This window comes from Gopherus flavomarginatus, chromosome 2 (genome assembly GCF_025201925.1).
Source record: "Gopherus flavomarginatus isolate rGopFla2 chromosome 2, rGopFla2.mat.asm, whole genome shotgun sequence".
Lineage (NCBI taxonomy): Eukaryota > Metazoa > Chordata > Testudines > Testudinidae > Gopherus > Gopherus flavomarginatus.
This window is the reverse complement of record NC_066618.1, coordinates 33,953,680-33,980,619: the sequence shown is the minus strand read 5'-3', so window position 1 is coordinate 33,980,619 and position 26,940 is coordinate 33,953,680. Positions and strand designations below refer to the sequence as shown.

At 40.8% G+C, this 26,940-nt stretch overlaps 1 protein-coding gene across 8 annotated transcripts in view; it reads right to left on the bottom strand.

Moving 5' to 3' along the window:
• Positions 1–2,890: 2,890 nt before the first annotated feature.
• The window catches only part of MPP7 (MAGUK p55 scaffold protein 7), a 441,047-nt gene continuing 416,997 nt past the window's right edge, over positions 2,891–26,940 (bottom strand). For all 8 annotated transcript variants that reach the window (XM_050939089.1, XM_050939087.1, XM_050939088.1 and 5 more), the window contains 5 exons: positions 26,822–26,902; positions 20,782–20,875; positions 19,558–19,666; positions 10,383–10,526; positions 2,891–6,222 (listed from right to left, as the gene is read on the bottom strand). In XM_050939089.1, the coding sequence (XP_050795046.1) occupies positions 6,043–6,222; positions 10,383–10,526; positions 19,558–19,666; positions 20,782–20,875; positions 26,822–26,902 (608 nt within the window). In that variant the 3' untranslated portion in view covers positions 2,891–6,042. The remainder of the gene's footprint in view (positions 6,223–10,382; positions 10,527–19,557; positions 19,667–20,781; positions 20,876–26,821; positions 26,903–26,940) is intronic.

Genomic DNA, 26,940 nt, shown 5'->3' with positions numbered 1-26,940 from the left:
ATTCAGTCTTGCACCACTCATATCTAAGGCTATGATTTAATCACAGGTATTTTTAGTAAAAGTCATGGACAGGTCACGGGCAAGAAACAATAAATCACGGCCTGTATCCTGTCCATGACTAATATCATAAATACCCAGATTGAACTGGGGGCGAGAGGGGGGCAACTCACAGCACCAGCTGCTCAGGGAAGCCCGGGGGGCCAGCTACTGCTGCTTGGATGGTCCCCAGGCTGCAAGAGCAGTGGCTAGCTGCACAGCCGTCCAAGCGGCTGGCTGCAGAGTCGGTCCAGCAGCGCTGCCTGAGCAGCTGGCCCCAGAGCTAGCTTCTCGGGTGGCCCTGGGCTCAGCACTCTGTCCGCTGCAGAAGTCACTGAGGTCGCACAAAGTCACGGAATCCATGACTTCCGTGACCTCGGTGACAACCACGGAGCCCTACTCCTATCCATTCAGAATGCTGCTGCAAAGATCATTTTCCTAGCTTGTTGCTTTGATTATACGACCCCCTCTCTTTGAATCCCTCCACTGGCTCACTCTTCTCTATCTTATCAAACATTAAGAGACCTGTCTTCACTTTCAAGATCTTTTATGAACTATCCCCACCCAACCTATCATCTCTCACTTGCTTTCAAGATGTTGACTCCTGCTTCCAATTGGCCCATGATGCCAGCCTCCATTGCCCACTGTTGAAGTTTTCAAACAAGCACCTTCATGCTTCCTTTTATGCTGCTCCTCACAATTAGGAGGAGGCTCTTTATAAACACTGGCAAAATTACCTCATTTTCTGCCTTCAAATCCCTCCTTACAACTCTCCTTTGTCTACAAATGCCTACAAAACACTTGAAAATGATTTGACTGCAACTGTGTTATCACTTCTAGTGTGTTGACCAATACAGTGTATTTCTTTGGACACTCTTGTCAATTTATATCTGTGTGTGTCTCATGTTCTATACTTAGCCTGTAAGCTCTTTGGGGCAGGGAATGCCTTTTCCTTGTGTTTCTACAGCACCTAACACAATGAGGTCCTGGTAATACAAATAATACAATAATGATGCATGAGCCATAAACAGCTTGAGAAGTGCTTTGGGAAATTTATGGATGAACGGTTCTCTATACATGGTAAAGAGTCTACCATACATTTCAGGTCTGTGTGTTTTCATGTAAATGTGTCTCCTATAAATGTGGGTCCTGATCCTGATACTCACTAGTACTGTTGTGTAGTGACCTACAAACACAAAGACATACACCAAATCAGAAGGTTTCATGAGAAATCAAAAATATTTTGATCCTTAACTTTCCTTCTGATTTACTCTGCTCCCTACATCCTGGATTCTTTAAAGCAAATACATAATCCATTAAAATTCCACACTTCCATAATCCTTTGTCTGTATGATATTGTAGAAAGTTCTGTAATGCTTTTGTTGAAGTGTGAATCTAAAGTTAATTGCTTAAAGGCAATCATAACCCACTTTGTTTTTCTTTGTATTATAATATTCAGTTCTTGATGATCAACGTGGACACTGAAAAGAAGAAAGGTAATATGATCTATTTCTCTTTGAACTGATTTTGGAATCTTATCAAGAAGTTTTCAAAATCTAGTTATGTTCGCTGGGGATTCTTGAAAGTCCTGGAGCTATTGTTTTTGTTTTTGAATATTCACGGTATTGAAATTGTACATTTTGCAACTTCTGAGTCATTCTAACTTAATTTCTGAAAAATATTAGGTATATCTCTGTAAGAAGGGTAACAGCAAACATCAATATTAAGTCAGCATTTACCCACTTTTAAAAAAATGCTAAATAATCAGCAACTCAAAATGTTATAGAAACCTAAATCATTCCATGCAATTTTCTGAGAAACCAATCTGGTTTGTAATTTGGTTATAATAAGTAATCAGTATGGCTGTTTTCTCAGATGCAGATCCTTGTTAAAAAAAAGTATTCACTTTTCCAAACTTCATTCTGTCTCACTTGTACTGTACTATTTAATGTAACAAGACATAAAAATCTAATTTTAAAAAAAAATTACATTATATAATCTGGAAACTTATAAGGTATCCTCTTAAAGAAAAGAATGTATTTCTTCAATCTATTTTCAGCTGTTTTTCAATCAGAGCTCCTGTTGCAATAACATTACTATCGATCTTGGATGCTTGAAAGTAAGCCAGTCAACTAGCAAGTACAAAAGACTTTCAGCATTGAAATAGACAAAAATCTATCTCGTTGCTCCTGAGAAATCACTATAGTAGTTGGGATTTCAAAACTATATTTTAGATTTTATTTAAACTATGAATCTCAGTGACATGCAAGGTGATATAAATTACCTGCCACTGTAACTCAGTCTAAACTTGGACTATTTAAATGCCAAGGGCCAGCAGTAAGATGTTTGTTGAAGTATGCAATGATATGGCTTAATTAAACTTATACCTTCCTGTTAGTTGCTTTTCCTTCTACACTCTTCTCTTTATACATCCTCATATTACAGCATGAAAAGGACACCAGCTCTGACACTCACTCAGACTCTATTATACCTAGTACTGGTGTGCACCTTACCTGTCTCACACCTTGCATACCACCTCTGCATTTGGCCCATTGTTCTTATGCTTTACTTCCTTCCTACTTTTACTGTCCGAAAGGGGAGAGTAAATTTTTGGGAAGGGGCAAGGAGGGGAAAAAGTCTGTTCAGAGAAAATGTCAACAACATAGATAAATGAAGGGTTTTAGTCCTTTTTCCATGGTATTCATTTAAAAGTTCTTGTTTTAATAGTTGCATGTAGGATGAAGAGCTATAAGAGACAGATTGAGATAAACGTTTTATCGTTTAAGTCATTCTTATGAGTTACACAGTAAACTATCCTGTTCAGGTTTAAAAAAAACCCACCCATAGTCAATGATCGATTATATCAATAATTTATTGTTCTGCATAAGAAGGTAAAATGAGATTTCAGGCATAACATCAATGTATGAATTGATAGCAACTTCAAGTATAGAGCTGGATACAATAGTATAAAATAACATTTGTTTTACTATGGAAAACAGCAAAAATACAATAAAAAATCTGTACTTGGATGTAAAAACATTCAATTATCTAAAAACCAAATAGCACAAATTGAATATGCATAATATTTAAGACATGTTTTGTCACCTTTATCCATAAAACCTTATGAGTCATAAACATACAGTATTTTTATTGTAATGGAGGAAGTTTATCAAGAAGTGGGTTTGTAATTCTGTAAAATGGGCACGCTCTTGTCCAATTAATAAAACAGACAAGCTAAAACATTTTTTGTCTTGACCTAGTACCATATATGGCAGCCTCTACTTTTCTTGGTGAGAACACACTGCAATAATGCTAGTTTTTAAAGAAAGATTTACTGGAATGGGCTGTCCCATTCTCCTTTCTAATAACTCATTAAAAACTTATTTCTAAGAGCTTAAAGATTCCCCCACACTTTATTCCTTTTGTTTGCTGTGTGTATACATGGTTTCATTTGTCCTTGTTCTCTCACCACCAAGACAATTAAATTAACTTCTTCCTAGGAAAAAGCTATGTGAACACCCTGTGTTAAATATTGCCATTGCCTCACAGAGGATCAGAAAGCAAGCCTCTCTGAAAAAGGAACAAAGTGTTGTGGAGCTTTCAGTCTATCACCCACAAAGTAAGAATACTGTATGAGGCCCTCCTAGACCCCACCAATATGGGAATAAGTCTTAAAATTGTTTCAAAAGAACATCACAGCGCCGGCAACAAGCCTGCAGGGCATCCAGAATCCCTCTGTTTCTAACAGGGTTTTCAGACCATTACAGGGTCTGTTTCCCAAAGGGCAAAAACAGTTCCCTTATTTAAAAGATATAGTACAATAGTGGTCTGATACGTGACAGTTTACTAGCAGTATTAGCATATTGTTTAATATGACTGACTCTCCCCTGGTATAAAAGGACCAGACCCTGAGAAGTGCAGAGCACCCTCAGCTGCAGCTGTCTGCAAAAGAAAGTGAGGGCACTCATCATCTTGCAGGTGTAGCCTCCAGTGATTTGCTGAAGAACATTCTCTGTACAAATAATTACATTTTGAATAGTTAAAAAATAGAGAACATTTCTCCAGCCCACACTATGACTGTGATTTTCATGCAATTAATATAAATCACTGAGATGTTATTTGTGTTACAAACAACCTTAAGTCCACCAGAAAAAATAGTGAAATCTGACAGATATGTTTGAAATTACATTAGGCTGTTCAACTACAGGATACGTGTCAATAGCGAGATATAATATATGTCAATAATTCCAGTACAAACATTCAAAAACTCCTAAATTTTTGTTGTTGCTGTATTTCAATTGTTTCATCTAATTTTAAACCAAATTCAATGAGCCCAAGGCTAAATATGCATTTAGGATACAACTGCCCAGAGCTGATGGTTTTATCAGCATATAAACTAAAATATTTACATGGAATGTTGATTTAATTTACAAACACAATGTTTCTAATTACCAGCACCTACTAATCTGTTATTTAGAAATGATCACACTGATGAGAAATTCAAAAACTTAATATCCTTTTTCAACCCTTTCATAAATATAAGTTTCACTGAGTTCTTCTCTCTTTATGCTAACATAAAATAACTGTGCTTCCTGTTTGAATGCTACAGATATGATCTAAGTTAGCAAGTTCATTCACACGCTGCACCTATATTACAAATTCACTTGCACAATTAATACACATGCTTTACTCTTTCATTACATGTGTACTCACTTGCTGCATATCAGTAGTAAATCAAGAAAAATGCGAGGTTACCTATGTTAAATATACATGATTTACCATATATTTGCTTATTCTATTACACAGAAAGCTATCTGAGGTTTCAGATGTATCTGGGCAGTGTTAAAGGTAAATAATTTTCTTTGTAGTGAAGTTTACAAGTTTAAACTCAAAGAAAAGTTTTCAAATCTAAAACAATGCATTTTGACATTATATATTATTCAAAACAAATATTGCTATGGATTTTTTAATAAAAGCAATTCATGCACTGCAACTGCTTACTCAAATCTCAAAGATTTCCCCTAATAATTAGCTGCTAATAAGTTAAAAGTATTTTAAAGAACACTAGAAATGTCTGAAGTGATTTAAAGTAAAAAAAAAACCCAAAAACCAAATCCCCCACAAACCCTTACTACTACACAGCTATTCATGCCAATATACCTCTGATCTTATAGAAGATTAACTCACAAAGAAAGATTTTTTAAATTATATACATTTAAATAACCTATATTTTCCCTTATTTAGATAAATATTCCCAAGTTGTTGTGCTGCAAAGCATGCACGCAAAGAGTTTCAAGACCTGCATACTCACAGCAAAACAGTAGCCGCAGAAGATGTAGTTATTTTACAGCATATTTTACAAGTAAGCCACTGAATCCTTAATTTCTCTCTTTTGGTGAAACATTTAAATACAAATGAACACTAGGATCACTCTGTACACATCAGATGAAGCTCACACTTTTAGGAAAGTAAAACAACCCCTCTTGATACTTAACCCAGTTAAAACTCTTACTGTCTTTCTTAACCAGAGAAATATTTGCCATTTTTGCCTGTTTTAGTTCTCTTAAGCGCTCTTAGTTAAAGTACTGATAACCTCCAAGTGCTCATGTGCAACTTTATATGACAGTAGCTATGTTAGAGACCACCACAGCATTCAATATTAATTAATATCTGTGCTACCCCTCCATTAACAAAACTCAACTGGGAGATTTATATGTAAACAGTAACAAGGCGTCTAGTAGTTTTGGGTGCACTACTAGCTCAGTATATTGCATCTGATAAGACTTGGATTCAATGTGATTTTATTGTCCCCAAATTCGGAACAGGATGGTTTAAGATACAGAAAAAGAAGACTTGCATTCCAATTACACCAAGTCTTTAACTACAAGTCAGTTGCCAAAGTTAGAAAACCCTCACACCAATTAAATGGCAACTAATTGAGTTCCAACCATGCACTTTATTAAAAAGATTATGAACTATCATCATTTATATTTCTTATTTGTAGTGTTATGAATGCAACCAGCTGACTGGAACCCAAAAGGTCTCTGTTTCCAATTTGTCAAATGTTGTTTTCAACTCATTGTAAGCTGTAGTGAGGTCATCGTTGACTATAACTTTGTCAAAGAGATGGCCGTATTGGCTTTCCATCATCTGGGCAGATTTAATCATTTCTTGAAAATCTTCTTCCTAAGAAAGTCAATATAAGAAATCAGTCAAAAGTACAATTGAATCAGTTCACATCTGTGTCAAATGCAAATCTACATGGACTGTTTTAGTTAATTTCATATATTCAGTTTATTTCATATATTCAATTAAGCCAGTAGATGGAAACTGTGCCACTGACCATGAACTTTTGAGAAACCATCATTTCAAATTAATTCTCTGTGACTATTTTCACAACTAGGTTTGGTCTGACAAGGCAATTCTTACCCCCTTTCCCTTATAGCAGTGTAATTAGCCACTAATTGATAATTAGAGACACATTTCTGTGGTAGGAATGCCAGTGGAAAAATGTTTTTAGCTGTTTACATTAATGGTGCACTAACAACTGCATTACATAAGTCTCTGGTTGCTATTAGCAAAAGATTTATTAGAGCATGGGCTTTACTTTTTCAAATGTACCTCCAACATGTTTTCTATTTTTCTCTATACATACATGTGTAGAGGGTTTTGTTTTTGTTTGGTTTGTTTGGATTATTATTTTTTAAACAAAATTAAAAAATAGTAACTGTAACTGTTCCCAAGGTACCCCAGGGTTGTCAGGCATCTTGCCCTTAGTATGAGGAAGCCTTGTCTGTGCTTGCTGGGAGTCAGCTCCCTAACTCCACTGGCCGTGGGAAACACAAGCACTCCCACTGTGCCCAGGCTGTGTTGTCCCTCTGCAGATTAGAGATAGGCACATACCAACCCCCGAGCATCCCCCAGAGCCGGGGTTCTCAAACTGGGGGTCGGGACCCCTCAGGGCGTCCTGAGGTTATTACACGGGGGGTTGCAAGCTGTCAGCCTCCACCCTAAACCCTGCTTTGCCTCCAGCATTTATAACAGTGTTAAATATATTAAAAAGTGTTTTTAATTTATAAGGGGGGTCGCGTTCAGAGGCCTTGGTATGTGAAAGGAGTCACCAGCACAATAGTTTCAGAACCACTGCCTAGAGTGTCCAGCTCCTGGTCCACCGGACACACTCAGAATTTAGAGATTTGCTGCTTCCAAAGGAACAGTACCTCCCCCACCTTAAGATCACAGCTCCACTTAACATGCAGCACTTGCATATGTTTATGATGAAAACAAGCAAACGTATATTTAACAAAGAGAGCCCAGTGATGTAACATGAACTCTAGAACTTAGACTTATTGAACTAGTTACTGTTATGTCTTGTAGAACAAAAGCTCACCCAAAATCCTACCAGCATATTACAGCCAGGTCTGGCTATGATCTTCCATTCATGAGACAAGTCACAGTCAGATTGCCTTCTCAGTGGAAAAGACCCTGAGTGTCTCTCTGTACCCCTCATTATACCCCCCACACTCCAATCTGTTATCTTATATCAGACAGATGCCCCTGCTGGTTGTTTTTTTCCTGGGTGCCTCTTTCTTGTCAATTTTTTACAATCTCTTGATTAGTATTGGGCTCAGTCTGTAGATAAACCTAGATTGTGAAGCGGACAACACACATATGACCAGCCAGAGAGAGATAAGCATCTCTTCCCTCCTACCTGACAGGAGCATATTTATCACTTTCTGGTGACTTGCCTTAACTCACGTACCTTACGAACATAATTTTAAGTACAGATTCCTAATTCCTTAAACACTGTCCATACCTATATTTTGCAATGATTATGACAACTAGTGGGCTCTTGGTAGAGATCTTACATGACACCCTTTGGTACCCTTAATATGCATACAACTGACCCCTGTAAAATGCTATGCACACCCCTCCCCGCCCCCGCCCTCTGCCAGTTAGCACCAAGAGGTTTCTGGGTCACAGTAATATCTAAATTAAAGAAAACCCAATGTACCGTCATAAAAAATCCTGATTTTTCTTAACACTGTAACAGTATTATTTATGTTGAAGACAATAGCATTATTTCCTCTAAAAAAAATATTTTTTTGCCTGAGTTGCGATAACATGAAATGAAATAAGAAGCTCAGAAAGTCCAATGTAGCTCTGCAAAAGTGAATCACGCAATTAAATCACCCTACTAGGTTTATGGCACTAGAGAGACCGGGCATGCGATTAATACAACAAATAATATGTCTACATAGACATGCACACACTTAAATGTTTTGAGGCACCAGTTCCATTAAGTTCTAAAGGCATTCAGCGACCTCATCTTCAAGATAAACAGTTACAAAAACTCTTGACTACTTCACCTATTCTCAGGGCCGGTGCAAGGATATTTTGCGCCCAAGGCGAAATTTCCATCCTGCACCCTCCCACCCCCAACATTGCTTATTATAAACGTTCAAAACTGAATACTGCATAATGTGGCATTGTTCATTAGAATTAATACATGTTTGGCTTGAAAATTTATTAATTTCATTATTTAGTTTATATATTTAATGAAAATAAATGGCCTTGGATCTCCTGCACATGGCTAGAGTCCCTCCCCCCGGCCCCCATGAAAGGGCTGTTTTAGGGATCAGACACAGAGCTGGGAGTTGGGATCTGGCTTCTATTCTCCACCCTGGCACCAACTCACTGGATGACTTCAGGCAAGTTACTTCCCGGTTCTGGGCTTCAGCTCCCCTCAGCGCTAAGGTGTGAAATGGTTCCTTGTTCCTGGACTGGAAAGTGTAATGCAGGCGGGAGGAGGTGTCCGAAAGCCTGTCTTCCCCACAGGTGTGAGGCGAGGACAGAGTTCCAGCCTTTGTCTTGACCATACTGGTTGCTTAACTCTGCCCCATGCCAATCACTGCTGAAGCCCCTTACTCAGAGAGCTCTGGCCCAGGGCTGAGGTGTCAGTGTCATTCCAAGCCTGATTTCAGAGATGATGAGTACCTGAGGTTCCCCTGATGTCTGTGGGAACTCCAAGGTTCTCAGTACTTCTGAAAGTCAAGGCAATTTAATTTGAATGCTGGGCCAGGACTGAGCCTGCAAAGGCAGGGCCATATACACCCCTCAATCCACAGCAGATCTCCCATCAATAACAATACAAGCAATCAGGAGAATGATGAGGGGCAGTTGGCCCAATGCTGGGAGTGGGGAGGATATGGCCCTAATGTGGTCACTAAACTTCTACCCAATAAAGTTACTGGTGCATCTGCTGTCATTCAGTGGGAGAACAAAAATCTCTTGGGTGCTGCAGCCTGCCCAGGGTTCAGCTTCACTTAATTTGAGTTGCTTGCACACTTGCAGTGATTGCGCACCATGCAATTGGTCACCCATGTTACAAGAAAATCTGGCTCTGACGGTGTTGTAATTAGACTTAACAGTTACTGGTGCATTTCCTAGAGCTGTTGTCCCAGGCTGGCTGCAGACTCAGGCAGACAGAACTGTGTTGGCTAGACACCCATCACCTCTGGAAGATTTTCGTTGTAGCCATAAGGGCTCAAGACAGCCGTGTTTCTTCACTGAAAACTTGCAGTGTGCTGCACCTGAATCCCAGATTAATACCTTGTGTGGGCAGGTGCAGAGCTCAGGGCTTGAAGGCCTCTGGTCTAATGGTCTGAACCAGTGCAGAACTAGGAGTCTCACCTCCTGTGTTCAAAGCAGGACTCCGACAATGACTCCCCGGGTGACCTTGGGCAAGTCACATCCCTGTTCTCTGCCTCAGTTTCCCCCCAAATGAGGCTCCATTTACCTGCTCCACCAGGCTGCAGAGATGGATGGGGATGAAGCCTTGGAAAGTGCTGAGGACGGTCACACTTTTGCAGCTCTTTAACCCTGTATCCTCTGGCAAGGCCATGATCCACTCCCACAGGTGGACCGGGGCCAGGGTCTCCTCTTCCTTTCCCCCCTTCCCCTCCTGCCACTGCATTGCTGTCAATAGGGCCAGCTGCAGGGGGGCTCATGTCACCTGCTTGATCTGCAGCTGGCAGCCCTTGGGGGGCAGCAGCTGCAGCTGCGGCAGGGGGTCCAGGACTGCCAGAGCTGGAAGGAGTGGGCTAGGGAGTGATGCAGCAGCCTGGGGGCTCAGGGAGGAGGCGGGGCCTGCGGTTGCAGAGGATGCCCACAGAGGTAGGTGCTAACACAGCTGCGAGCGGCCCATCCCCTGCCAGGAGCAATAGTGTTAAAATAAATTTTGAGGCACTGCTTTTTGGCGTCCCCAAATTTTTTCACCCTAGGCAGCCACCTAGTTTGCCTAGTGGTCACACCTGCATATTCTAACAGATTCTAAACATACTTACTGTGAAGGGTTTTGTAGCCACTTTTTCATCTTTGCTTGAAATAATCTTGGCATTTTTTCTGGTCTCTCTCAAACGCTCAAGTGATGGAGGTTTTATAAATATCACAAATGGTTTAAATTCTAATGTTCTTAAATGCTTCACTGTCTGGGAAGGGGAAAAATTATAATTCATTAGTAACAGGGTTTGAATTCATTCCTTGCACTGGAGTTTGCAACAACAAAAGAAGACTCTGCTATGACACTAAAACTATAACGCATCTCTTGAAATATACGTTTCATTCATTAGCATCCTACTTTCTTGACAGCATTTATTCTTTGCATCGCCTGTTGCTACTTGAATGGCAAGAAAAATTTTGTTTTCAATGAAACTTGCCAGTGTTGGTAAATCTGATCAGTCTGGCAGAAGTAAAGCTAATGCACTGTTATGGGCCATCCAAAGAGATGGTATTAGTAATTAGAAAAATTAAGTTAGACAAAAGGGTTTTTAGTTGATGCACCAGGGAGGAGTAGCAGATTATTTAATAGCTGATTTTAGGAAGGGTAAGACTTCCTACTGCCAAATTCCAAAGATAATAGAAAAGGCTTTCTGCAGCCCCAGAGCAAAAGGGCACTGTGATAAGAGGACAACCGCTGGTTCTCCTCAAACCTTTAAGATTCATTGAGTTCATTCTGTGCTGCTGTTTATGCTTCACAGGAGGATCAGATGATTGTCGCCTATTAAGGGAGAGGTTACTTACCTTACAGTAACTTGAGTTCTTTGAGATGTTTTGTCCCTATACATGCTCTGCCGTAGGAGTCTCTCAAGCAGTAACTCATCAAGGAGGTGGGTGCTGAGGTGAAAAGTCTAGGATAGTTTGGAGGACTGAATCACTAAAGATGGTGTCACCTCTGCAAGCTGGTCAGATGGTTTAATGCTTGGCAAATGTATGTATAGAAGACCATGTAGCAGTCCTGCTGATTTCTGTGATGGGAATGTCCCTCAGTAGACCTATAGATATGAACTGAGGTCTAGTCGAATGTGCTGTTGTTATGTGAGGGGGCTGCATAAGAACATAAGAATGGCCATACTGGGTCAGACCAAAGCTTCATCTAGCCGAGTATCCTGTCTTCTGAGAGCTGCCAATGCCAGGTGCCCCAGAGGTGCCGAAAGTCCGACCGGTGCCAAGAGTCCGACCGGTGCCGTGGCGAGGGACGGTGCCGAGACTGAGAGCAACGTCGAGAGTGGGAGCGACGTCTCGACCCAGAGCGCCTGCGGGATCGTGATCTTGAGCGGTGCCGGTCCGCTATGTTGACAGACGGCGGTCTTGTCAGGGTTAGCTTGCCCATGGACTGTAATACCCGCACCGGCGGTGCCGGGGGTAGGGGCGGTGCCGCCTCGGTGATGGCGATCAAGTCTCTCGCCGCAGAGAAAGTCTCCGGGGTAGACGGCAAAGTGAGCTCTACCACGGCAGGTGCTGGGGAGCTGTCAGGTGTTGGACTCAATGGCCCTCGTGGGGTTGGAGTCGATGGTACTGGTTTCGGCTGCGCCGCGGCAGGTATTTGTGCCGGGCGGTCAGACCTATGCACAGTCTCTGGCTGCAACGCAGGTGGTGCCGTCTGACCTTTCGCTGTCTTCGACCTCGGGGAGAGGGAGCGGCGCGGGGTCGATTTCGGTGCCGGCAGTGGCCAGTGCCGGGAGTCCTTAGGCGTACCGGTGATGCCTGGTGCCGTAGGGGTGCCTCTGCTCACTGACTGGCTTGTGCTTGGTGCCGAGGGCGACGGTGTCAGGGCCGCTTCCATGAGGAGCTGCTTTAACCTGATGTCCCGCTCCTTTTTAGTTCTCGGCTTAAAAGCCTTGCAAATTGGGCACTTAGCTGATAAGTGCGATTCCCCATGGCACTTCAAACAGGAGTCATGGAGATCTCCTGTTGGCATCGGCCTATGACAGGCCGAGCACTGCTTGAAACCCGGTGAGCCAGGCATGAGCTCCAGCACCGGGTGCGGGGAAGGGGCTACCCACCGAACCCCGCAACACTTACTAACTAACAACTATAACTATGAACTATAACTAAATCTAACAAACTAAATATATACAATAACAGTTAACTACACTATGAATAAAACAACTAGAAGAGACTACGAGTAGCTAGGGAAGGTGGAGGTCAGCTAAGCCGCACTCCACTGTTCCAACGACCGACACGGGCGGTAAGAAGGAACTGAAGGGTGGCCGGGTCGGCTGAGGTATATATCCGGCGCCATAGCGGCGCCACTCCAGGGGGCGCCCAGCCGACCCGCTGAGTGTTGCTAGGGTAAAAGTTTCTCTGACGAACATGCACGCGGCGCGCACACACCTAACTGGAATGCATATGAGCAATCACTCGAAGAAGAACATCAAGTGATCCATTTCTTGTTACCCATTCCCAGCTTCTGGCAAACAGAAGCTAGGGACACCATCCCTGCACACCTGCGTTTTCACAAAATGCAACCTGAAACCCACTTAGACAGCCTTTGTGTGGAAATCAGTTGGCCCTTCATCCTTTCTGCAAACAATACAAATAGCCTGGGAGAGGTCCAGAAGGTTTTAGTCCTGTCCAGATAGAAGGTAAGGGCCCTTCTGACTTCCAGTGAATGAAGACTTGATTCCTCTGTGGAGGCATGAGATTTTGGGTAGAACACTAGCAGGTTAGTCGCCTAGTTATGTTATATTCTGAGGAGGGGACTTAGTATAACTTTGTCTTTGTAAAAGGTGGTGTATGGTAGGTCAGTCATGAGTGCTCCCAGCTTCCCCATTCATCTTGCTGAGGTGATGGCAATTAGGAACAAAGTCTGGAGGGAGCAGGTAGCCATTGGTTAAAAGGGGTGTTTCCTTAGGATGATTAGAACCAGTCTGAGGTCCCATTGGGGAGCCAGGTATCAAATGGGAGGAAAGAGGTTGTATAGACCCTTGAGAAATCTGACTGCTGTAGAGTGGACAGAGACTGAAAAGCCCTGGATGAGTGAATGGTCAGATGTACCCTGAAAGAGCATATTTGAGACTCTCTGTTTTTATTTCCAATAGGTAGTCCAAGGTCTTCGAAAATGGAACTTCCAAGGCTTGAGAAGATGGGAGGGAGCAGCAGGATTGGAAGTGTTTCTACTTTTGAAGATAAGTCTTGAGAGTACTGGGCTTTCTACTTGATAAGAGAACTGACTGAACTCTACCTGAAAAGATTAACTCCATGCTGGGAGCCACTGAGAAGCCATGCTCTCAGATTCAGGGAGGAGGAGTTGGGAATGATGAAGCTCCCTGAGTTCTATGTCAAGAGGTCCTTCATGATAGGAAGCCTGAAGGGTGTTAACCCTGAGAGGTGGATGAGGTTTGAGCACCACAACTGTCTTGGCCAAGCTGGTGCTATGATGATAGCTTTTTCTCCTCAGCACAACTTGAGGGAGGTCTTTAGGGCTAGCGGTATAGGTGGATAAGCATAAAGAAGGGTACGGGGACGTGGTGTTATCAGGGCATCCCTAGGAGAGTTGTGACCGTAACCTCCCTTGGAGCCGAACAGACAACATTTTGTGTTGTTTGTGTTCATACAGAGGTCTATGCTGGTATACCTCAGGTCAGGCAGGTGCTCTGGAAGACACCTGTTTATGATTTTGGCAGAAGTTTCTGCTTAAGGAGTTTGCAATTATATTGTGGAGGTCTGGCAGATAGACTTCTGATTTCTATCCAATGAGAAATGCACCAGTTCCACAACTTTAGTGACACTGTGCATAAGGATTGGGATCTTCCTGAACCCTGGCAGTTGATGTAATACATCACTGCCCTGTTGTCCAGCATTACTCTGATTGGGTGACCTCATGTGGCCTTGAGGAAATGTTAGCAAGCATATCTACTGTTCTTAGCTCCATGATATTGATATGTAGTGCCAATTCCTATGCTGACCATTTGCCCTGTGCTTTGTCTCCCTGTAGGTGAGCTTCCCACCATAACAGACACATCTGTTATGAGGGTCTTCAAAGATGCTGGATGTATGAATGGGGTTCAAACAGTGTCTTTCCACCATATAAGAGAGTCTAACACCTTCCGAGGCACTGACGTGTGTCTGGAGAAGATTGTCTGTTTGGGGTATATACTACTCTTAGTCACATCTGGAGGCAACTGAGGTGCATCCTTGCATGGGGAATCACATATGTGGTGTCTAACATGTGCCCAACATCTGTAGGCAAATCCTCAGGTTATTTGTGGGCTGAACTGTAATGTTGAGATTAGATGGGATATGGTGGAGAATCTCTCTTTGGGAAGGTAAGCTCTTGCTGTTTGGAGTGTAGAGTAGCTTCTATAAAGTCTATTCTCTGTACTGAAGTTAGCATGGATTTCTTGTGGCTGAAACATGGGTCCAGAGATTGGAATAGTGTTAATGACCTGGACATTGCCGACTGGACCTCTTTGGGTGATTGGCCTCTGAGAAGCCAGCCGTCCAAGTATGGGAATGCTGATATTCCCCACTGGCAGAGCCAAGTCACTACCACTGAGAGAATCTCTGGACTGCTCTTGGGGCCACGGAGAGTCCACAGGGGAGAACTCGATAATGATAGTTATCCACCCCATTACAAAACACAGGAAGTGCTTGTGGGAGGGGTGGATAGTTACATGAAAGTAAGCATTCTCTAGGTCAAGGGCCATGAACCAGTCTCCTGGGTCTGAGGATGGGATTACGGTAGCTAGTGTCACCATTCTGAAGTGTTATGCTAGGACGCAATTGTTCAAGATCCTGAGCGCAACAGTTGGTCTCCATCCTTCATCTTTCTTGAGAACAAGGATGTAATTGGAATAGAACCTTCTTCCGATGAACTCTGGTAGAACCAGTTCTATTGTTCACAGGAGAAGACAATGAACTTCTTGACTTAGGAGTTCCTCATGAGAAGGGCCATGAAGGATGGGGAGAGGGTTGGGAAGAGGGATGGAAAAGAAGTGGATAGAGTAACCCTCTTTGACATTCTCTAATATCCACCTGTCTGAGGTAAGAAATTCCCAGGCTAAGTAGTGGGACAGTCAATCTCCCAAGAGGGGGTAGTCGCACAACAGCTGATTCGGAGTGGAATGGATTGCTTGATGCCCTTGCCCAAGGTATCAAAACAGCCTGTTAGAAGCAGGAGCTGATAGAGTAAAAGTAGGGGTGCATGGCCTGTGCTTTTGCAGTTTGGGTTTTCTTCGGAAGGGCTCTTGAAGTTTAGGGAAAGTGTGCTGTTGGTACTGGAATGGTCTCAATCTTGAGTGGTTTGGGATCTACTAAAGCACTTTTTTGTTGCAGGCACATAAATCCCCACTGATTGAGCGTTTGGAGAGAAGAGTCCCTATTTTCACTGAAGAGCTTAGGCTCTTTGAATGGGAGATCTTCCATGGTATTTTGAAATTCTCGAAGACTGGAGAACTGGAGCCAGTATGCTTTTCTCATGACCACCATTGTGACATGGACTTTCGGAGGCTGTGTCAGCAGCACCTAGAGTAGCTTGTAGGGAGGTTTTTGCAACCAACTGTCCTTCAGCAATGACAGACTGAAAATGATTTTCTGGTCTTGTGACAAGTTGCTCAATAAAATGTATATATTTGGAGTATGTATTAAGATAGTAATTTGCCACCAAGGCCTGGTAGTTGGCCATATAAAATTGGAGAGTGACTGATAAGTAGCTCTTCCTTCCCACCAAGTCCAGCTTGTCAGATGGATTACTTGTCAATGGAGAAGGCCTAGAATGAGCTTGACAGCTCCCTTTCAGTGGCTGTGTCAACTAGCACGGAATTGGGGCTAGGATGGGAAAAGAAGTGTTTCATTCCTTTTGGGGGATATAGTATTTATCTGCCTGCTTACAGCTTGGTGGGATTGTGGCAGGTATATGCCACAGGGAAAGTGCAGGTGATAACACCTCACTGATGGTTCTGAAATCATCAATGTAGGAAAGTCATGGTGGCATTATTGTGTCATCTGGAGATGAAGAGGACTTTACAGAGGGAAGCAAGATCTTCTTGGCCTGAGACTATTGCTCCTTCTGTATATAGTCTGGTAGTGGAGAAGTGTGAGGTTCTGAGGTGCATAGTGCTGCAGTGTGTAGTACTGGTCAGTCTGCAGGTGTTGATAGCGGGTATGGTACTGGTGAATACTGGTGCTTTTTCTTAGATATAAGATAGAATTGGTTGCTGTACTGACCCATGGGTCTCAGTAACTTTACTGGAGAGGAAAATAAGGGAATGGACCGCAATGATAATTATAGTCTCTGGGCCTACAATGTTTGGTAGATTCCCTAGGATTTATGAAAAGGACTTATGGAGTATGGTAGCACAATACTGGGATGATCGCTTTACTGAGATCTCCAATTCCAATGAGTCCTCTCTTGAGCTTAGAGAGAGAGAGAGAGAGAGAGAGAGAGAGAGAGAGAGTCCCCAATGCCCTAACCAATACTGAAGGCTGGAGACATAAGCAAGTCTCAACTTGCAGCTGTCAGGACAACATTGGGCAGGTGGCTCCAGTAGATCTCAGTATTGGAAAGTCAGGTTCATCAGAGATTGAAACCCACTGAAGAAAGGAACTTAGAAGGAGTTGGAGGGCTCTAATAGCCTTTAGATGAGATTTGGGTTGGTACCAAAAGGGGAAATGCCAACTGGTGAGATGGAAGCTCTTGCAAGACTGAGGTGGTTGTAGGGTCATGTCCCACCTCAGACATATGGTGAGATCCGGGTTCAGCAAAATGGATGGTAGCCCTGTGTGTACTGCAGAGTCACAAGGTATCAGAGTGCCACCACAGTAGTTGCTTTGGTGGTAGGTTGTTGTCTGAGCATGGCTTCTTCCATGGTACCAATGCCTCAGTACTGGACTCAGCTGGAACCTCTGTGGTATCCTTAGAGGAACAAGAATCTCCCAAGACTGGGTTTTATGGGGAGATCTACCCTGCTTCTTCACTTCCCTGCTTGGAGAGGTATGTTTCCTCTTCTTTAGAGTTTTATTATCTGGGGCCATAGATGAGGCAGCAATGTGAGCTGAGGTGGCCTATGATGTAGAGGCTGATGTAACTGGGAGGGGGCGGCAAGGGGGAAAGGGGTGGTGAAGCGAACTCTGCTGGAGCTAGAGCATGTTCCATTAATAGCTGCTTAAGTCTAGTCTCCCTGTCTTTATTTGAATCTGCCTTTGGAAACCAGACAAAGCTTGCATTTAGAAAGGCTGTAGGAGTGCCCCAAACACCACAGGTAACTGGAGTGTCCATCATTGTGGGAAAAGGATCTGTGGCATATCTAAGAGGACTTAAACTCCAGGATTTGGGACATAAGTTGTGCTCCAGCAGAAATGAAAGATCTAAGAAAAGAAGAGGGAAGGAAACCACTCTCTCCCTCTACAAGCACTAGAGTGAAAAATAAAGTAAATGGACTAAAAAAAAGGAAAAATACAATAAAATAAATATGAAATTAGGGTAAAAAGGATTCACAAGGTGAAAGCTGGGAAGCTAAATGCAGCTGACAGCAGAATGCTCTGGCTCAAGCCACATACCCTTGTTCAAAGTACAAGGTAGTAGTACTCTGCACAGATGTGGGCCCGTGGAGACTACTTTTCAGTCTCTGATCGAGAGCACATAGATGCTTGAACATCTTACAGTGGAGCACCACAGGGGGACATACTCAAAGAACTAAAACATATTCCTCAATGTAGCTCTTGCTGGCCAGTAACAAGTTGCTGCCAGATAACTTGCAGCCACAGTATCAAGTACCTTCCTCCTCCTGCAATCCTAGCAGTAGCTGCAGGAGCAGCTAGTTGTACAGTATAGGGTTGAAACTCCAAAATGCCAAATGCACATGTCCTTAAGCTTAAACTGAGTTATTTGAATTTGGTATCGTATTTCCAACTGAGATCTTTCTAATGAGAAGACAATGACATTCTCTCATTTTAATAGCTAGAAAAAAGCTAATTGTTCACAATAATTTACCATATGCTACTAGATCAAAATTTCCTTTTTTATAATTTAAAAACTGTTAATATTAGCTAATGCAGTTTTCACAGTAAGTGCAGCGTTGCACACATAACAATTCTGCAAGCAAATCCAAAATTGTACATTTTTTGTTGGTGACTCATCAAAAGTACTATTGATCTAGGTTTTTGACTCTGTGACATCAGTTTCCTAAAGCCATTATTCAACCAGTATATATCTGTGCCATCCCCTTTTCTTACAGAAAGCTTCTTTTCGCCAATTTTCTAATAAGGAACATGACATAATATTTGGATTAATGTGAATAAATTTTTGCCATTGACGCCACTGAACATTTACAGTAAATGCTATTTAGACAGGGAATAATCATGTCCAATTACCTACAGAACACTCTTTAAACCAACAGCTTGAATGCTTCATCATGCAGGCACTTGTGCACTGAGTAAGTCAGGAAAAGTGGAAGACTTCAACTGTTTCCATTTAACATCGAAAATCATTTTTCTGGCTCCTGAATTTTGTGCTGCACTACAGGATATTTGAACAATACTCAAACAAGTCAAAGGTGAACACAAAGGCAATGGAAAAATCTGTTCTGAACAATGTATTTCAAATCCTAATTTTATACATTTATTTCATTCAAGCTTTATTTAAATGTTCAAATGCACAAGTTAAAGTTGCACCCAGACAATAATGAATATTGGAGGTGGGGTTTAATAGGAAGGGGTTCATGCACACAAAATAGACACAAATGATGACAGCAGCCCCTTCCCTCTACAGAATACTACTCTATTTATCTGTTATTCAGCACACTGTATATTTAATGTTTCTTCACATTACGGCCTGTCATAAAACCCTTTCCATGAACAGTCTTGTTGAAATCAAAGGATTACTCATGTGAGTAAGGGTTGCAGGAATGGACTCTTCTCAAGAATATTTTGCATTTAAATATCAAGTTTTTCAGACAAATTCTAACCCAGATCAGCAGAACACTGAATACAAATGCTGGAGCATTCTGTGAGTAGTTACATATTCTTCATGTTAGTGCAAGCTTTCAGTGCAGTTAGTTTTTGCATTGAATACCATCCAATCTGTGTTGAAATTTCCCTTTAGGAGAGCTCTACACAATAAATTGGGTGGAATATAAATTGAACATGGAATAAAATGGAATGCTCTATTAACAGTCTTCTTCCGGAATCCTAACATGGAATGCAGTAAATTATGCCATGCCAAGAGAGGTGCTTACTTACATGAGGCTGCACATCCAACAAACAAACTTTGTTTTTAGTTAGAACAGATCGAACAGAGTCTATGCTTGTACCGTAGTAGTTGTTTTTATATTCACCATATTCAATAAACCTGTGGTAGAAAGTGAAAAAAAATCAGAATCATTCCCTTTTGTTTACCAAATACTTATCAATTTAGTTAATAAGATTTAATTCACAAGCAGAAATATTTTCACTCTACATGTGATTTTTACCATGTTTTATAAAAGGAAATGCTGCCAAGTACTTCAGCATGTCAAACTAAAAGACCTCCCTTCTATTTTACCATTTTCAAATCAGTAACACTTGCTTATATTACAGTTAAAGAGAAAAAGTACTATAGTCCAACAGCACACTAATGTTTTCCATCACCTCTTTTTCAGAACTAATGCAATGCAATAAAAAAGTGGATAAGCTAAACAATAGAAACTACTGAAATTTCATTGCACACTACAGAATATCTGAATTTTCTTTCCCTGAATAGGAGGAGCAGTTATGATGGTGCTAATAGAACCAAGGCGGCTGGTTATGTGCTATAAAAATATAAATACAATTTGAGAAAAAGCAAAGCACATTTTGAAGTTCAATCAAACCTACAGCTTTGTGTCTAGTATACTTTGCCCTCTGAAATACTTAGGGCAGGATCTAAACTTACAGTATTTTACAGCTTGCTGGGGAGCATGATGCTACCATTGTCTTTATTTTATTTTAATTTTTTGAAGTGCTTGAGGGGACAGGCTTCTCTCTAGTTCTCCATATTCCTGTTCTTTTGAACAGGAAATGACTGTACTGGAAGGGAATATAACTAAACAAAACCATTAATATAACTATACAAAACGTTTGAAATGCAGCACTGCCAGAGCCCCTTTCCTGATGCTGCAACGATCAATTAGTAAGACAAATAATGCCAATTTAAAAGGAGCCCCCACCTTCAACACTCCCCCCCCCCAAATCTCTGTATGTTTAGCTCATTGGATAGGCATTTAAAGTATTAGGTGGTTTAAAACTGTTTATGTTCTATTACTTTTACTTTGCTTCAACAATCTGCAGAAACTGCAGTGCTGACTGTTTAGACATTATACTTTAACATGTTTTAAAATCAATGCTGACTATATCCATTTTAAATTACTACATAAAAGAACCAACTACTAAAACATCACAGTGAAACCATTGTTTTGACTGTGGCTCTAGTCAGCCTTTTCAACATACTTGTTATTCTGTACATCTGTCTCAAACAAGTGCTTGGAAATGAAAATGTACTCAACACCATCATTTTCTTGGCCTCTTCTTGCTCTAGTCGTGTCTGTGGTTTCATTAAAGAAAGAAAAAAAAGCTTTTTTAAAAACAACAAACCAGTTTCAGGAAAAATATAAAGGACCCAATCCTGTGCGGTGCAGAGTGCTCTTATCTTACACTGGCTTCCAAAGGAGTTGAGTGTGCTCAGCATCTTGAAGGCTGCACTCAGCATGTTACAGGATTGAGCCTAAAGCAAGTACAAGAAAACCTCATTGGACATAAACAACAGATTATCAGTTTTATTTATGAATGGAAAAGTTAACTAAAGGGGGAACAATGAGGCTGTTGAAAAATTAAATGAGCAGCAATTTAGAACAATCCCGTTCCCTCTGCCACTATTCACCATAAAAGGAATTTGGGGAATTCACTGGCACAGGGACCATCAAGGCAAATGATGTTTAGTGATTGGATTTATCAGAGAGCCAAATAATGTTATGATCATTAACAACATTTGCAGCTACAGTATGTAAGGTCTGATAGTAATATAATGGAGAATTACATTTCATATTTTAGGAGCTGATTGCCTCTGGTGGACAGAAAGGAATTCCTCTTTCTCCTCATCTACAGCCTTGCACAATAGACTAGGTGGATTATGGGTTTTTTTATTCTATTTTTACTTCCTCTCAAGTATCAAGTAATAGGTTTTCTATAAAATTAGGTACAAATGGGACAAAATGCTTAATGGTCTGGTGTGGTGTGGTAAGAAGGTTTTTATTACCTGTATAACTCACTCACTTATGACTGATGTGACCATTCTAAACTCATACTTATAAAACCTTTGTACCACACTGTCATGCACTCTCTATCACTAACTCATGGATATATAGAAAAAGACGCACATACTGAGTATATATTAAGTATTTTTGTCATATTCTTCTTCTTTGGCTAACATAAAAAAATACATTTCAAAGATGGTCCCACTTCCACTTGAAATTTTGCAATTATTAAGTTTCACTTGAAAGTGACCCCCTCCCCCTCAAGTTTTGATAAGCAATTGAAAAGCAAAACTCTAGAGAACACAAAGTTGCTTGATGAAAAACAGCAATTTTGTGGGGAGAAAAACCTTGTGCAGATGATTGCAAGTTCATCAATCAGTTGAGTATCTGAGAGCATAGGGCAATTTTTTTTAATGAATTTACAGAAGGGGCAAAATTTGCAACTCTCGTGAATTAGAGAACAAATGTATTAATTTTTCCAATTACAAACATACCCATATCTACACGTTTAAGAATGTGCACATGGTTAGAGAAAGTATTGAGTTGATGCCTTGGATATAAGGTGCTGGAGTCCCCTGTTCTTAGAGGAGCCTCACTGTAGGAGGCAAAGTCCAGGAGGAAATGAGATGGAAAGCTGCGTGGATTTGGAGAAGCCTCTCAGTGAAAGGTGTCCATCCACCACACCAAAAGAAAATCCTTTTGTTTATTTTTAAATTTTTACACAAAAGATTGCTTTGGATTTTGGAAATATGATAACTGATACATTCTGTAATGAGGTACATGAGTTGAGTTGCTATCTGAATACAGGTTAATACTTTGCATAAATGTCACAGAAACTGTACAATAGCAGCAGAATTCAATCATGTCTGTATTAAGGAATTTTTTTAAAAATTCCCTATCACTGCGAACATCAACAGGAGCATGACTAAGGCCCCAATAGCAGAGCTGTTCCATAATGATAGTGTTAAACCTAATTTTCAGGATTCACTAATGCAGTAGTAAAACTGCAAGAGCCTGGTCTATTTAAAAGGTTTATTAAAAGGTGTTACTTTATGGCAAATACCATTTCACCATCACCCCCACCCTCAATCTTATGAAGTGTTCCATGAGCATAGCATCGCAATGATGGTGTTAATATGTTATAAATCACATTAATTGATCAGATTTGAAAAAAGTCAACATTTCAATTCATCCAGAGATTCCAAGGCCAGAAAGGGCCACTATGATCATCTGGTCTGGCTTTCTGTATAAGACAGGCCATACAACTCCTCCCCCCCCACACTTTTTTTTTAATCCAATCTTGATTTTAAAATAGTCTGTAATGGAGAATCCACCACAACCCTTGGTAAGTTGTTCTAGTGGTTAATTACTCTCACTGTTAAAAATGTACACCTCAAATCCAGTTTGAATTTGTCTAGCTTCAACTTATAGCCATCACAAAATTGGGTGAGTGGGCAAAAAAATGGCAGATGAAACTCAATGTTGATAAATGCAAAGTGATGCACATTGGAAAAACATAATCCCAATTATACATATAAAATGATGGGGTCTAAATTAGCTGTTACCCCTCAAGAGAGATTTTGGAGTCATTGTGGACAGTTCTCTGAAAACATGGACTCAATGTGCAGCGGCAGTCAAAAAAGCGAACAGAATGTTGGGAATCATTAAGAAAGGGATACTCAATAAGACAGAAAATATATTGCCTCTATATAAATCCATGGTACGCCCGCATCTTGAATACTGCATGCAGATATGGTCGCCCCAGCTCAAAAAAGACATACTGGAATTAGAAAAGGTTCAGAAAAGGGCAACAAAAATGAAAAAAAAATATGGAGAGTCTGCCATATGAGGGAGATTAATAAGACTGGGACTTTTCAGCTTGGAAAAAAGATGATTAAGGGAGATATGACAGAGGTCTATAAAATCATGACTGGTGTGGAGAAAGTAAATACGGAAGTGTTATTTACGCCTTCTCATAACACAAGAACTAGGGGTCACCAAATGAAATTAATAGGCAGCAGGTTTAAAACAAACAAAAGGAAGTATTATTTCACACAACGCACAGTCAACCTGTGGAACTCCTTGTCAGAGGATGTTGAAGGCCAAGACTATAACAGGGTTCAAAAAAGAACTAGATAAATTAACCATCAATGGCTACTAACCAGGATGGGCAGGGATGGTGTTCCTAACCTCTGTTTGCCAGAAGCTGGGAATGGGCGACAGAGGATGGATCACTTGATGATTACCTGTTCTGTTCATTCCCTCTGGGGCACCTGGTATTGGCCACTGTCAGAAGAGAGGATACTGGGCTAGATCGTCCTTTGGTCTGTCCCAATATGGCCATTCTTATGTTCTTATGGATATTATACCTTTCTCTGTTAGACTGAAGAGCCCATTATTAAATATCTGTTCCCCATGTAGATACTAGTAGACTGTAATCAAATCGAACTTTCTGTTTGTTAAACTAAATAGATTGAGTTCTTTAAGTATGCCACTATAAGGCATGTTTTCTAATCCTTCAATCATTCTTGTGGCTCTGCTCCAATTTATCAACACTCTTCTTGAATTGTGGGCACCACACACTGCACACAGTATTCCAGCAGCAGTCACACCAGTATCCAATATAAAGGTAAACTAACCTCTCTACCCATTTATGCCACCCAGGATCACATTGACTCTTTTGGCTGCAATATCAGACTGGGAGCTCATGTTCAGCTGATTATCCACCTTGATCACCAAATCTTTTGCAGTCACTGCTTCCTACGATAAGTATGGCCTACATTCTTTGTTCTAGATGTATATATTTACATTTCAGAGAATCATAGAGACGGAGAGTTGGAAGGGACCTCAAAGTCATCAAGTGCAGCCCCCCTGGTCTGAGGCAGGACCTATTAAACTTAGACCATATCCCTGACATGTGTTTGTCCAACATGTGTGATGGGGATTCCATAACCTCCCTTGGAAGCCTATTCCAAAGCTCAATTACCCTTATAGTTTGAAAGTTTTTCCTAACATCTAATCTAAATCTCTCTTGCTGCAAATTAAGCAGATGACTTCTTGTCCTACCTTCAGTGGACATGGAGAACAATTGATCACCATCCTCTTTATTACATATTAAATTAACATATTTGACGACTTGATAAGTCTTGGGAAGCAGTGTGAGTCGAGGAACGTGCTGGCCGCCCTTCCCACAGCCCCCACTGGCCTGGAGCGGCGAACTGCAGCCAGTGGGAGCCGCAATCAGGCGAACCTGCAAATGCGGCAGGTAAACAAACCGGCCTGGTCTGCCAGGGGCTTTCCTTGAACAAGTGGCAGACCGGCTTTGAGAACCACTGCTTTAAGACTTATTGAAAAATCAACATTAGCGGTCCAGCAAGCCCCTCCATCAGCTCTTTTAAAACTCTTAGATGCAAGTTATCCAGATGTGTGGATTTTAAAATGTCTAACTTTAGTAGCTTCTGTTTAATATCTTCTAGAGACACTAATGAAATGGAAAGAGTGTTGTCATCACTATATGCTCTGTTACTTCCCCCCAAATACAGAACAGAAATATTTATTGAACAGTTCTGCTTTTTTGGTATTATTATTGAGAATTCTACCATTTCCATCTAGTAATGGACCAACATCATTGTCAGGATTCTTTTTGTTCCTAATATATTTAAAAATCTCTTTCTTATTGTCTTTAACTCTGTTGTCCATAGATTTCTCCTGGTGTCCCTTTGTCAATTTTCTACAATTCTTGTCTTCTGATTTATATTCATTATCAACTTCCCCTTTTTACCGTTTGTTTTATTACACACACACGCATACACACACACACACACACACACACACAGAGTTGTCTTCACTTCCCCTCTAAACCAGGTCATTTTTTTAAACCAATACAAGCCTTCTTCTTCGATTGTGGCTTTTTGGGAATCTAGCAAGATGTTCTTGAATGATTCCGAATCATCATTCACTTTTTTTTTTATTAAGTTCTTCCTGCCAGCTGATTTGGCTCATAACTGTTTTCAGCTTTGTAAAGCTGGCCTTGTTTAAGGACCAAGTATATACATTTGTAAATGTGATAAAGTCATAATCACTTGTACCAAAGCTATCATTAATTTTAGTTCTGTGATGAGTTCCTATTCATCTGTTAAAACAAGGTCTAATATAAAACTCCCATGTTGGCTGCCACAATTATTGAGTTAGGAAATTGTTGTCTATAATGTTTAGAAATTACAAGGATGTAATAGTACTGGCAGCATGAGACCTCCAGCATATGTCACTCAAATTAAAGTCCCTTCTTATTGCACAACTATTTTCCCCTACACGTTATAGATAGTTGTGTAAGGAAGAAATCATCCTGTTCCCTAGTGTGATTTGCTGGTCTGTAGCAGACACTAATACCCCATCTTCTAAATTATCTGTTAGGACACGGATCCAGATGCACTGAAGATCATTTTTACCAATTTATCAGTGACTTGGAAACAAGTAATGCCATTTTTGACAGAGTGCCACTCTACTTCTCCTTTTGCCCATTTGATCCTTCCTAAACAGGTTAAAACCACTGATTGTAACATTCCAATAATCATCCCAACAGGTTTCAGATTTTTTAGACTTGATGCATTTTATAATGCCAAAATATTAGGTATTTGAATGACATACAGTATTTACAGGTCAGAACTCTATCATCACTCTTGATCAGTCATATTACCTATGATTATCTTACAGTTACATCAGAGCAGAGATAACATGCTACTCTACAAGAAAACCCTTCCTATTCTGGGAGCTAATAATCTAGGAAAACTCTCCATTGTATATCATCACTCACCAATCTCTGAATATATGCAAGAAACAATAGGGTCCATGTTGTGTGAATTTTCCCATTGCCCCTGTAAGATTTTGCTCCTTCAAACTGGTGTGCTGGTGGAATATATTTCATCACTACAATACCAATTCCTAAGGAGTTTTTTAATGGGAGTTTCATTTTCTAAAATCTCTGTTGACATCAACTGCATCAAATTTATACTGAAAATGCACTGCACCAGAATCTGGGCCAAAATTTTCTAGTTGGTTTCATCAATGTTTATTCAAAACGTAGATGCAGCAGATGTAGATGTTTAAAATTTATGACACTAACTTAGGTGCCTAAATATGGGTTTATGCATCCATGTTTGACAATGTTGACCTTAGGTTAATATAAGAATAAAAAAACTGATACAGCATGAGGACTCACAAAATGCATTTCTACTTACGTGGCACTGTTACACCATAATGCTGGGTATTGCTGATCAACAATTTTCGTTTAAGTTCATTCAAGCCTACACCCACAGGACCTGAAAGATAAATTACATAGCTTTCAAAGAGAAGATCT